General features: G+C 40.0%; 1 protein-coding gene and 1 long non-coding RNA gene across 5 annotated transcripts in view; one reads left to right on the top strand and one right to left on the bottom strand.

Annotated features, from left to right (window-relative positions):
* CFAP95 (cilia and flagella associated protein 95) overlaps positions 1-5,476 on the bottom strand; it is an 85,686-nt gene extending 80,210 nt beyond the window's left edge. For 2 of the 3 annotated variants that reach the window (XM_004048108.5, XM_055350764.2), the window contains exon 1: positions 5,325-5,476. In XM_004048108.5, the coding sequence (XP_004048156.1) occupies positions 5,325-5,476 (152 nt within the window). The remainder of the gene's footprint in view (positions 1-5,324) is intronic. The other variant, XM_055350765.2, reaches the window with a different exon arrangement.
* A 75-nt stretch (positions 5,477-5,551) lies between these two features.
* Positions 5,552-9,112, top strand: LOC109028220 (uncharacterized). Of its 2 annotated transcripts, none has more exons than XR_010130237.1 (5): positions 5,552-5,706; positions 6,325-6,538; positions 6,794-6,911; positions 8,538-8,654; positions 8,916-9,112. It is a non-coding gene; the product is annotated as an uncharacterized lncRNA (long non-coding RNA). The 2 variants fall into 2 exon arrangements; XR_010130238.1 differs by having other exon boundaries at positions 6,074-6,538.
* Positions 9,113-13,462: the final 4,350 nt, after the last annotated feature.

The following is a 13,462-nucleotide window of genomic DNA, read 5'->3' as shown; positions in this document are numbered from 1 at the left end:
GTTAGTACCTGAGAAAATCATTGATTAAACACAGGAAGATGACACAGCATATTAGAAAATTCAGACACTCTCTTTTCTGTTTAAGTGCACTCATGATATCCTGGTGTCTTGGAACTGGGTGCTTCTGTGAATGTGAAGTACCTTAAATACATATAAACTTCCTGTTCAAACAGTGCAGTAGGGTGGGGGGAAGTCTGAAGAGCTTCATGGAAAGATTCCCCTCTTTAATTCTAATTCTAATTTATTGCCCCAGCCCAGATGATTTTGTGTAAAAGTCTTTAAAACTACAAAATTCTCTACCCCACAATTATCACCATATTTCTTCCCTTTTTTTCTGTTTATCTTTCTGGTTTCTTCCTATAGGAGACAGGAAGTGAAACTCGCAGGCTCTTTAATTTGGGGCTTAGGCAGGGAAGAAAAGTAATTAAAATCACAAATACATAAAATTAACCTGAGTCCTTAAAACTAAATGTCACCATGGAGACCAGAGCAAGAACTGTCTCCATGGAGATCCCAATGAATTTGTTTTGCTTTAAATTATTATCACTTGTTACCAGATGTCAATTTGGCCAAGGAAAAGATGAGTATGAATGAACGAATATAAGAATTAGCCTCACATGAGAGAATTTGTTAAGGGTAAGTCTAAATTGCTGTGGTTCTTAGTATTTCATCATTCCAATGAGTGGGAAGATATCCTAACAGAAAATATTTCCCCTTAGTTCAGTTCTAATGGAATCACCTGATGATATGGCTCCATAAATGCTACAGGAATAAGTAGGGTAAAATAATTCCTAGAAAAGGCATCTCTCGCTCAGAAGCATCAAGGTATGATAAGGGTGATATGGCTCTATCAACCACTTCAGTTGCAAGGAAGAGGTGGCTCTTTGGCAATGTTTTATCCCAGTAACGAACCAAAGGTATCCCCTAAAAAGGATTTTGGAGATATTACTTTATCACGTCTATTATACACAACTGATTTTAATATGAGTAATGAGGTCAAATAGCTCTGTATCACATGCCAGATAAAGAGAAACAGAGGAAAAAATATCTAAATGTTTGAACAGTTTAATCAGAGGAAAGTCAGAATTTCTCCCAGATACAGATTTTATTTTGTACCTATATGTACAGTCACTTAACTGATTAAATACTCTGTTGAGAAGCCATGCAAATGGTGTGTTTATAGATATTAAGTGTTCATCAATTAAATAAGAAATCACTAATAAAAGATATTAAAATTTAATAAAAATTTAATCTATCATAAAACAAATCAATAGAAAGCTAACAATTATGACCAAAATGCATAAAAGTAAGTCAATGACATCATTCAATTTAGAATTTTACACAACCTGAATTTTATTCAGCTTTGTAGGACAAATCTTGGTGACTGGTTGGATATGGAATAACAAGTATGCCAGCAATACAGTCAGCACAGAAAATGCTAGTGCTTCTCACATTTCACAGTCAATTCTTGCTATCTTTATATTCTATAAACTTGCCTCGAACACTCAATTAGCAAATACAGAAATACAAGGTTAGGTTTCTGTGAGCCTCTGGTCACAATATTTTTGTCAGTCAAGACATAACCTTGTATTATGTGTGTTTCAGTTTAAAAACACCTTACATAACGTGTATTGTTGATTCATTAACATTGAAATCACTGCCAACTACACTATAATTTAAACCTGAATGAAGCTTTCTAATGCATGCATTTCCTCTGTAAGGTGTGTCACAGTCTTCTTGTGCTTAGCATGATGCTTAGGGGCCATTTTACCATATAGCAAACAAAAAGCACGAAATGCAAAAAAAAAAAAAAAAAAAAAGCATTAAATAGAACATGAAAAGGATACTTGTTTACAGTATGAGAGCTGAAACAAAAAGGCAGACGTTGCTTGCTTTGTTTGACCTCAGTTGGGAACATGCACGTAGGGCAACTCAAATTTTTTTTGCCTTTTTTGCCGCTCTGAGAATGTCTACAAATGACCACAAAAGTGCATCAAGTATTAATTTTGACTTACAAATAAATCGTAGCAAGTGGGTGAATTTACAAACACAGAATCCGGAAATAATAAGGATCAACTGTATTTGTCAACTATTGGAAAAGAATTCTGTTTCCTGTGGGGCTGTTCTTTACTATTCCACTGCACTTGCCTATTCTTTTTTGTCCCTATCCTTAGTTCAAAACCCTGCTCAGGAACCAACCTCCCCACCACACCATTACCTCTGCTTCTTATAATCATTTCTTTTTTTGCAAAAATCAGATGATACTGAATTTATTGATATTATTCTCCTTTTCTGCCCTATGGAGCTTCTTGAGGTCAATGGCCATGTCCTAATACACATAACTGTCAGGCCTCTGAGCCCAAGCTAAGCCATCATATCCCCTGTGACCTGCAGGGTCAGTTCCTGCCTTAACTGATGACATTCCACCACAAAAGAAGTGAAAATGGCCTGTTCCTGCCTTAACTGATGACATTATCTTGTGAAATTCCTTCTCCTGGCTCATCCTGGCTCAAAAAGCTCCACCACTGAGCATCTTGTGACCCCCACTCCTGCCCGCCAGAGAACAAATCCCCTTTGACTGTAATTTTCCTTTATCTACCCAAATCCTATAAAACGGCCCCACCCTTATCTCCCTTCGCCGACTCTCTTTTCAGACTCAGCCGGCCTGCACCCAGGTGAAATAAACAGCCTTGTTGCTCACACAAAGCCTGTTTGGTGGTCTCTTCAAATGCACGTGAGCGAAACTAACTTCTACTGTTCTTAATATGTGGCAGGCCATGTGTTAAAGGGTGTTTTACATATCATACCTCATTTAATCTTATAATAATCCTATCATCCCCATTTTACAGTTGCAGAAACAGGCCCAGAGCAGTCAAGTCACTTGCCGCAACACACAGCAAGAGAGTTAGTTTTCAAACCTAGAGCCCGAGTTTTAACCATTATGCTATGCTAAATCAATAGTGTTAGCTACTGATACAGTTTGACTCTGTGTCCCCACCCAAATCTCATCTTGATTTGTAATCCCCACATCGGGAGGGACCTGTAGTCCCCATGTGTCAAGAGAGGGAGGTGATTGGATCATGAGAGCAGTTGTCCCCATGCTATTCTCATGATAGGGAGTGAGTTCTCAAAAGATTTGATGGTTTTATCAGCGTTTCGAAGTTCCTCCTTCACCCTTCTCTCTCCTGCTGCCTTGTGAAGAAGGTGCTTGCTTTCCCTTTGCCTTCCACCATGGTTGTAAGTTTCCTGAGGCCTCCCAAGACCTGCTGAACTGTAAGTCAATTAAACCTCTTTCCTTTATAAATTACCCAGTCTCCAGTATTTATTTATAGCTGTATGAAAATGTACTCATACAGCTACCCTATATTATTGACAACTTATGATTTTCCTAGAATGATGCTAAATGCTTTATAAAAATTATCTCATTGAATCTGTTTCTCTACCTCTATGTCCCCTACATGTAGCAAAGTGCATGACACACAAATGTATGTTGGGTTGAATTTAAGTCTTCGTGTTCCCCAGCCTTCCTTCTAAAACCAATGCACGAGCTCCCTCTATATTTTCAGCAGCGGCTGGAATGACTTACAGCGTTCCACTACCCGTCTCTCCTCACCAGGTTCCTCACCTTCTTCTCATTTGTGTTCTTCTGTGGTTTTGCTATTGATGTCTGTAATTTCACAATGCAATTTTCAAAGTAATAGTGGTGCAGCAGAGAGCAGAAGCACTGTCCCTTTGCAAAAAGTCTTTCTCTTTAACAATAACTTCTAGTGGTGTTTTATGGTATGACTCAAATCTCTGTGGGGTAACAGAGTCACAGAAGAGCTAAGTATTTTGCTTGAGAGCTATGAGGTAAGCCCTATATGAGGCTAAAAGAGGATGTTCTGTTTCCCAGTGTAGTTTTGGATTCCAAATCTGTATAACTTCTCATACTGAGTTCAAAGGAGGAAGAGAGACAGTTTCAGGGTTGAGAAGTAAAAGCAGAAAGGTAAACTTGTTGGAAAGCAGGGAATAGGCTTTAGAAAGTTTGCAAGACAGAAACTGCAGGCGTCACATATATTCCATGAATGAATGGGATGAAGTCGGGCTTAGCCTTAGGGCTAGAGTCAAAATCATTCATTTCTTTCAAAAGCAAAAACATAAAGTAGACAAGATTTGTGACTTCATTTCTTTTCTTTCTTCACACCCCTCCCAAATATTCCAACTACTCCAAATGTAATTACTATCAACAGCAGAGCCAGGAAAGTTAATTCAAGGGAAAGAATTTGAAAAGTCCTAAAAGTTTCCACTTTTCTTCCAGTTATACATCACAGTGTTGCTATTGGTCACTGTGATATTTAATAAGAGAAAGTGAATTTCCAGGTCAAGTTCTAAAGCACAAGAAGTAAACCAAATGCTTCTTGGGGCCAAGCAAGAACTTACACGAGGGAAGTTCCTAAAGACAGAACAACACCCATCTTAAGGTGTAGCTAGTGCTCAGCTCTGGTACATTCATAGTTCCCCAGAGAAATAAAATCCTCTCTGGCCAAACTTTCAAATTTTCAAAGATACAACCCTGGATTTACTGTGAATCTCCTAGTTTTAAATGTGGCCAACTAATTAAAATGAAAAAAAAAAAGTAAACAGAGCTCATGCCAAACAATGTCTGTTGGCCTTAACCAGTGGGAGATGCCAGTTTGCAGTCTCTGGCCAGAAAAGTTCTTGTATGTAGCCTAGAAAATATGAGTGGCCTCGTTCAAATCACTCCATGTACACCCTACCCCCAGGAAGTGGCAGCCCTGGAGGCTGCCCTCTAAATAGGCATCTCCCTCCTGCTGTGCCCCTGGCCTCTAATTCCTTTTATGAGTAAGTGCCTGTCTCAGAAATGTGATTTCCAGGCCTCTGACAGCACCCCCTTTTCACCCCCTATTTACACACACCCGCTTTGTGTGAATGAGCTAAAACCTCAGGTGGCGGGGATTTGGCTGCTGCGTGGCCCAGTGTGTGGCTGGGAGCTGCCCCTGAAAGGCTCTCCTGTTTCCTCCTGTCTGTTCCAACCCTCTCTCCCACTCTCTCCATTTATCCTTTGAAAATATTTCTTTCCCTTTTCTTTCTTTTCTCTCTTTTCCTCCTTCCCATTCCTCTCTCGTCTCATCTTTTTCTCACCTTTCTTCTCATTTCCTTCTTTCTCTACCTTTCTCCCCCACTTTTCTCATTCTTTTTTCCGTTTCCTCTGTCGTCTCCACTCCTGTCGCCTCTCTCTGACTCTCCTTTCCTTTCCTGTTCCATCCTTTCCCCTCTCTTTCCTCCCCGCAGCACCCGGGAACTTGCGAGGGGACTTCGCTCACCAGGAATACACCAACACCGGCTTGGAGTATTTCTTGTGATGGGAGCGGAGGGTCAGGGAGCCCTTGCGCTCCACCAAGTCCGGGGGTCCGATCTCCAACCAGTGTTGCTTCCTGTCGCACCAGTCCTGGCAGGATCTGTCAAGGCTATCCATGGGAGCCCTCGAGGTATAGACCTCTGAGGAGTTCCCTATGCACCTGTCCTGCCCGACAGGACCGCAAGAACCAAGATTCGGCGTCTCTTATCTCCTAAGCAACCTGGGGCGGGGCCAGTGGAGGGGCGGATCCCTCCAACCTGACGGCCAAACGTTTCCTAGACGTTGTCGTTACTGATAAGAAACTACATTTCCCAGAATGCAGTGAGGGTAGCGACCGGGCTACACAGGTAATGAAAGGGGGAACTGCATCCTGGGATCCGCAGTTTCGCCTGTCCACCCGCCAAATCCTAAGAGTGGCTGGGCGCAGTTATGGGGGAGTGGTAGGTCAGTTAAGGACCAAGGGAAGAGCAAATTCCCTGAACCCCGAGTGGGTCTGTTCGGGCTGTCTTTAGAGAAGTTCTTTTTTTTTTTTTTTTTTTTTTTGTGAGACCGAGTCTCACTCTGTCGCCCAGGCAGGCTGGAGTGCAGTGGCACGATCTTGGCTCACTACAACCTCCGCCTCCCAGGTTCAAGCGATTCTCCTGCCTCAGCCTCCCAAGTAGCTGGGATTACAGGGGCTCGCCACCACACCTGGCTAATTTTTTGTATTTTTAGTAGAAACAGGGTTTCACCATGTTGGCCATGCTGGTCTCGAACTCCAGAACTCAAGTGATCCATGCGCCTCGGTCTTCCAAACTGCTGGGATTACAGGCATGAGCCACCGCGCCCAGCCTTTGCGGAAGTTCTTTTTACCGTCCATCATCCATTGCCACCACACCTTCTGCTTACGAGTTATTTATAATAAGTTTAACTAAAAGAGAACGAGAGAACATCCCCTGAAACCCAAAGTTTGTCATTCTATACAGCTTTCCTGCCGGCGAAAGAGGAGGAGCAGACTCATCCAGCAAATCACCTAAAAAGTTTGAAGATCAAAAAGCCTAGCTCCAGTTTCAGATCCTTCCCCGACCTTTCTGAACACTAGTTTCTTCCTCTGAAAAACGAAAGAGGGAACGGGACCGTAGAGTGGAGTGGGCACAAGAATCGCAAGTCCCTTCCGGCTATGACGCTGCAAGACTCTAGGTACAGTTTAGGACTCTGGGCATTCAGATCCCTGGGACTTGTCAAGTTCTCCTCATTGACATTTTTGATATTTCGTGACAACACAAATTCATCACATTTTTGTGCTGTGTGTTATATGTGGGAAGGAGATTTTAAAAAGATTGCCTTTTGAAGTTATTGGATAGCTGTGTTACAGAAGAAAACATTGCCTTCAAGAAGTTATTGGATAGATATGTTACAGAAGAAAAGACGTTTGTTTCATTTTTGACTTTGCAGGAAAAGAATATGTAACACATCAGAATTCTTCTCTCCTCCCTGGCCTTAGTCGAGTACCTGAGGGGCATTAAAAGACTTCCTCCTTGCAATCACTTACCCAGCATAGTCCTTAATACAGGTATCTTCATTGTTGAATGAATGAATGAATGTTCATTATGTTTGATTACCTTAGGTTTACTTTCCAAAAGTGTCTTACTTGAGGAAGACCACATCTACACAACAAAATCAAACTTTAAAACAGAGTAAGAGACCATTCACACTACAAATAGATTCTTTGTTTATAAAAGATGTGTTATAGTGCTCCCATAAATAGTGAGGCACTCTTCTGTATCAGATGGCACAAATTTGATTACATATAACTACTAAGTGCTTTTCCGTGGTCTGTGGTTCATAGTGTGGGTGCCTGTGGTATGCTAAGGTCTCTATTTTACTGACAGCCACAGTTAAAATATATTTCTTAAAACCAAATAAACAGTCCACCATCACCAGCCAAATGCTGGGAGAGTGCTGACTGCTATTTTAGCTGCTTTCTTCTAGGCGGAATGAAAAGAAAAACATAAGTTAACTTTAAAAGGGGAAATATGATCCATGTCAAGCTCAATTCTGTCCAATCAAAGCACAGAATATTGCTGTTGTTCCAAAAATATTATCATCATTGCTGTCATCTGTTCATGTGTTCATTTTACTTACGTTTAGAGTGGCGGTAACATAATATATGTGCAACCAATATGTCAGATCTCTGCAGACAATTTCTCTCAAAGATGTAAGCTGCCCAAGGCCAAGCTCTTTCCACAGTGCATGAGTACCACAGAGATTTAAAAGCTTTTCAGCACACCAAGGAGCAATAAGTTAAGAAAACATGCAAAACAAACATAGCTTGTTATTTTAGAGTTCCTTAAGCCAAGCCAACCACCTATTAGAGTTTGTGAATATGCTTTTTGTTATACTCACTTTCCTGTTTGTATCAAATTTATGAACTTCATTGTCTTCTGTGTCTACTAAATACTTTTCAACATCCTTGTCCTGGGATTTAGGATACTAATTCTGTGATATCCTCGAGTTTATGTGCATTCCATTCTCTTTGTATACACCAATACGTACTGTAGAATTTTGGTTTCTTGACTCTTTATCAATAAAATAGGAATAGAACAGCACTTATTGCAGAGGGTTTTTTTTGTTTTGTTTTGTTTTGTTTTGTTTTGTTTTTTTGAGATGGAGTCTCACTCTGTCACCCAGGCTGGGGTGCAGTGGCACGATCTCAGCTCACTACAAGCTCCGCCTCCCAGGTTCACGCCATTCTCCTGCCTCAGCCTCCCGATTAGCTGGGACTACAGGCGCCCGCCACCACGCCCGGCTAATTTTTTGAATTTTTTTAGTAGAGATGCGGTTTCACCGTGTTAGCCAGGATGGTCTCGATCTCCTGACCTCGTGATCCGCCCATCTCGGCCTCCCAAAGTGCTGGGATTACAGGCGTGAGCCACTGCGCCCGGCCAACGGTTCTTATTAGAATTACATAAGATAATAAATACTTTGAAAGCAGGTAGAACAGTGCCTAATAGATGCTCAGTCCTCACTTAAATTTAAACTTCTGCTGCTAGTATTATTACATCCTGACTTTGTCTTTATCATTTGTAAAAATATCCTAAAATGTGGTGGGTTTTTTTGTGTGGAGTTTCCTATACTCACTGTTTTCAACCTTTGTCTGTTTACAAGCTCTTTTTAATGAATATCTTTTTTATTCTAGTTTAATATGAAATTTAATAGCCTGGATCAGAAAAATGTACACAAGAAATTTGGATATGGTACCAGCGATAACGATAAATTTGCATTCCTATAGAATCCTTTCTCTTCAAGACTATAAGTAAGTTTTATACTTTTTAAATGTGAAATCACTGATCCTCAACATACTTGAGTTATCCCTGCTTTCCTCAAACTTTATCAAACCACTGAAGTATAGAGCTTAAAGCAATGCCTTCTATTTATATTGATCCCTTCGTGCTGTAATATCCCTATGGTGAGAAAACTAGGGCTCAGGTTGGGGAGGAATTGGGACTTTTCTGTAAGATAAGTGTAGGCAGGCCAACTCAGGAAGTGAGCTTATGCTAATAAATTTCCTTATTAGCTTTATCAGATTCCTGAAGAGATTGCCAAGAACTGAACAGGGCAGCAAACCTAAAACAGATGTAAACCAACCAGATGCAAACGTCTGTGGGGGCAAACCTCTTTGCCATCTCCTTTCCCTTCCTGTCTTGATCTGTGCTCAATTCCTGGAAAAGCCCCTACTCAGGATCTCCTAAAGTCTCCAGTAGCATGTTTTCCCCCACCATTAAAATTACTTCTCTCTATCAAATGTCTTTTAATTATGCTGAGAGACAAGAATTTAACATTGCTTAAGAAAACTAATTTGTACTATCTCTATGTCAAATCGAGTTTAAATATATTAAAAATCCTGTTTAAATTGTATAGCACTCAGAAACTAAAAACTAAGCAGTGATGTCCTAATCAAGGATTGTATGGTGTTTTTTTTTTTACTACTCTAGGAATAGGGACTTCCTGTTACTCACCCACATATACATCTGTGGTTTTCCTTTTGAGTATTCTTTACAAAAAGTTGGAGTCCACCTGCTATGTCAAAATGAATAAGAGGTTCTTGCTCAGAAAAGGGGGGATTGGGGGACACACTGGGGCTGGTGAGGAACCAGACCTCCCCATCTCCAGCTCCCCCCGTCCCTATTTTCTTTCCCCTCTTCCTCTCTCTTCTTCTTTTGCTTTTTCCCACTTTCCCCCTCATCCCTTACTTTTCCATGTCCTACTCCTTTTCTTCTTTCTTCCCCTGTTTCTCCCTCTCCTCCTCCTCTCTGTCTCTCTGTTTCCTTCCTCTCTTCTTCCAACTTTGAGAAGTAGTATGGATTTTGGAGTCAGAATCTATCGTTGAAAACCCAGGTACAAATCAAATGAAAGAAAAATAATCAGACCTAGAAACCAGAGCCAAAATTTATATGAATAAGTTTATGTTTCACAACTCTCAAAGGAATCAACTTCAGCAAAACTTCAATCTTCTTTCCTTTCCTGTAACTGTAACTACCAACAGTCTTTTTTAGAATGATTTTAACCTTGAGTATGATTCCTCTGTGCTTCTAATTTGGACTGTGAATCAATTTGGCATCTACTTGTCCTTAAGCCATTATCACTAACTAGCATTGATTAAGTGTGCTAACATGCAACAGGCATTATTTCTGGAACTCCTACTGTCAGCATGGGGGATTAATTTATTAAATATTCAATGTATACTATAATTCAACATTTCCTTCATTTTAATATCTAATCCAGCCAATAAGTGAAATACCTTGACAGAGTTATTCATAATTATTATGATAAATTTTAATGCCCAAGATTAGTAATGACATAGTCTAGCATAAAGGTAGCTTAGGGACTTTTAAAATATCCTATAAGTTGGATATCCTTAATTATTCAAAGACCGAATATCCATTTTCATAAAATATTCTCGTTATTTTCTCCCCAGTGCTGCTTTGCTTTTTGGAAACTTCATTGTTGTTGTTGTTGTTGTTGTTGTTGTTGTAATTGTTGTTGAGACAGAATTTTGCTCTTGTTGCCCAGGCTGGAGTGCAGTGGTGCGATCTCAACTCACTGCAACCTCCACCTCCCAGGTTCCAGCGATTCTCCTGCCTCAGCCTCCCCAGTAGCTGGGATTACAGGCGCACACCACCACGCCAGGCTAATTTTTTGTGTTTTTAGTAGAGACGGGGTTTCACCATATAAGCCAACCTTCATTGTTTATTAGCAGCAAGAATGAGACAATTTAGCTACCAGTTAAGAGTTCTTATGAAAGGAGTGGTACTTGAAATTAAACTCCGTATCGTTGTGGTTTTCTTTGTTCTTTGTGGCCTTTAATCTGGTTGAAGGAATCTCATCTCTCAGGAAAAAGCTCAGAGAAAATCAGGGGGTGGGGCAGGGGGTCTTTTCTACTCTGAGGGTGATGGAAATTTGCCCATATCCCTGACAAGCCCTGCCACCAACCATGTGGTGAGCAGGCTGGTAATGAACTGACTGAGAGGCTTCCCCCAGAGGGTCAAGTGTGAGCAGGCAGTTCTGGGTTGTTGCGTAGAACAGAGGCTGTTCTAGGATGAGGACACCTAGTCACCAATCTGGGGGTAATGGAAGGTTCAGGGAAGAAGCTGGAAAATTTCTTGACCTTGTCTGAAAAAGAAAAAAGTACAAAAGGAAGTGAAATTTTCCCTGCTTTTTGGGTTGAATTTTAAGTAGTCATCTAATTGCTTTAATATAAATGAGGTCCAGAGAGTTTCCAAGTAAAATGATAATTTCCAGTTAAAGTTTCTATAATAGTAGTGACTCAGCTTTGTTTTTTTAAGAGATGGAGTCTTGCTATGTTGCCGAGGCTGCACTTGAACTCCTGGGCTCAAGTGATCTTCCTGCCTCAGCCTTTCCAGTAGCCGGGACTGCAGGCTCAAACCACTATGCCTAGCATTGAGCTAGTATACTCTTGATGACAAATGACAGAAAGTTAAACTAATCAGGTCAAAAAGAGGAATTTTTGGACTTACATAACTGGGAATTCCAGGGGTACGTCTGGTTTAAGCACATCTGAATCCCAGGGCTTAATAATGTCTTTGGGATACTGTCTCTCTGTTTCTTGGTTCTGCTTTACTTTTATTCTCAACCAAGCCCTCTCCAAGATGGCCATTGACTTACAGTATTCCCTAACTCCCCACAACATGAAGCATTCCTCTTCCTTCAAGCTCTAGCAAAAGTCTTGGTCACTCGTTGACCTGACTTGACTCATGCAATCTACTCTGAAAATGTCACTAGAGTCAGGCCCAGAGGTAATGTTGTACTTTCTCCAGCTGGGTCTGTGTCGTGAGGTTCGCCTTGAAGGACGATGCCCACCCCTTCTAAACAATCTGGACTGAAAGTATGGAATTGGACTAAAGGGAAAAATAGGTTGCTACTTCCAAAGTAAGGGAAAGTGTGCCCGACAGGCAAAAATAATAGATACCCACTGCAGATAGTAACGATAAGACATCCCAAGCTGGATTTTGGCCTTGTGAGACCCTGAAGTGGAGAACCCCATTAAGCCTTTCCAGAATTCTGTCCTATGGAATTGTGAGCTAATAAATCGGTGTTGTTTTAAGCCATTTCATTTGTGGTGATTTTTAATGCAGCAATAGAAAACCAAAATGATATTTCAGAAAGTAGGGTTTAAAAATTGTTTTTGAAGATGATGAGTAACATCTTGAGGTACAGGAACTATCCCTAATGAGCAGGAAATGAATTAGGAAAAGAGGTAAATATTATCAGATGGCCCCCTTGTGATTGACATAGCAGAAGAGGAGGGCCGACAAGAATTGACTAGTGTATATCCTCCGACAGCATGAATGAGCCTATGTCTTGTAATCTTTGCCAAAAGATAATATTTTTATTATTTCCATCAATATAAAATTATATCCTCTGTGCTATGTTAATTATTTTGACCTGGAATTATCCTCGTTTGATATTAATATTGCAACATCAACATTTTGATTATTGGTGGTTTTTCCAGTGCATCTTGGCTTATCTTTTTATACTAAGCCATCTAGGATTATTAGGATGGGTTTCATTTATAGAGAGAGAGTATAATTAATCTTTGCTTATAAAAAAATGTTCAAATCATTTCTTTTGGTTGTGATAACTTATTTTTTGTCTGATGACATCTTTTTCTTGTTTTTCAATGTTTTCTCACTTTCCTTTTATTTCTCTGTTGTTTATAGACAAGACTTTAATTGCTATTGTATTTTCATTACTCTTAAAACCACACATTCTATTTTTATTTTTCTAGTAGTTCCTATGAAGCTTTTCACTTTCTTTAATCTGTACTTCTCTATTTATATTAAGATCAAGAATGAAATGTTAGCTTTTGACATTACTTAAGATGGCAGTGCTGAGAACAAGGTATGACATCAACAAATGCTTATTCTATTAGACTGAGTTGAAATTAGTTTTTCTCAATCTCATTTGAAATTATTTGAGACATGGGATTTGTACAACATCTCAGACAGCTCAGAGAAAAAAAAGCAATATGGCCTCTGATAATGCAAATAGAAATGTTTCTAAATTAGTAGTAAGAAAACACTGCCAAAGTTTTATTCCTTTTGCTTACTACTCTTTGTTGAGAGCCATCAAAGTGCTACATTTTTTAATGTATGTACAAAAATAAGTTTGGTAGTTGACAATCAATCTCTCTTCCTGTTCAAAGAAAACCCAAAGCAGAACTATTAGTTCATTTACCTTCAAGTGCCTTTTGCTTTTTTCTAATCTAAACTCCCACACATGGAATGTAGCAGTACCTCCACAATTCCCAGAAAGTTTCTAAGCACCTGCATGTGGCGTCCTGTCCAAGGTCAATTTGACTGTCAGAATATGTTATCATCAAGCCCTTCAGCAAGTTGTGCACCTTATTATCACTATGGCTCCACAAATAGTTTTATTTGAGTGATATCGTCCTAAATCACCTAAATCTGAGAGTAATAAAAAGCAGTTTCAAAGATTCACACAGTAATTTCATTAAGGTTTCTAGATAAAACACGATGGCCATGAGGTGGTTTGGGAGAAAAAACAGTTGTCACTTCTGTTTGCCTTTCATTTCCTGCCCAT

Source organism: Gorilla gorilla, chromosome 13, assembly GCF_029281585.2.
Source record: "Gorilla gorilla gorilla isolate KB3781 chromosome 13, NHGRI_mGorGor1-v2.1_pri, whole genome shotgun sequence".
Lineage (NCBI taxonomy): Eukaryota > Metazoa > Chordata > Mammalia > Primates > Hominidae > Gorilla > Gorilla gorilla.
The sequence above is the reverse complement of the archived record's forward strand: the minus strand, read 5'-3'. Positions and strand labels throughout refer to the sequence as shown.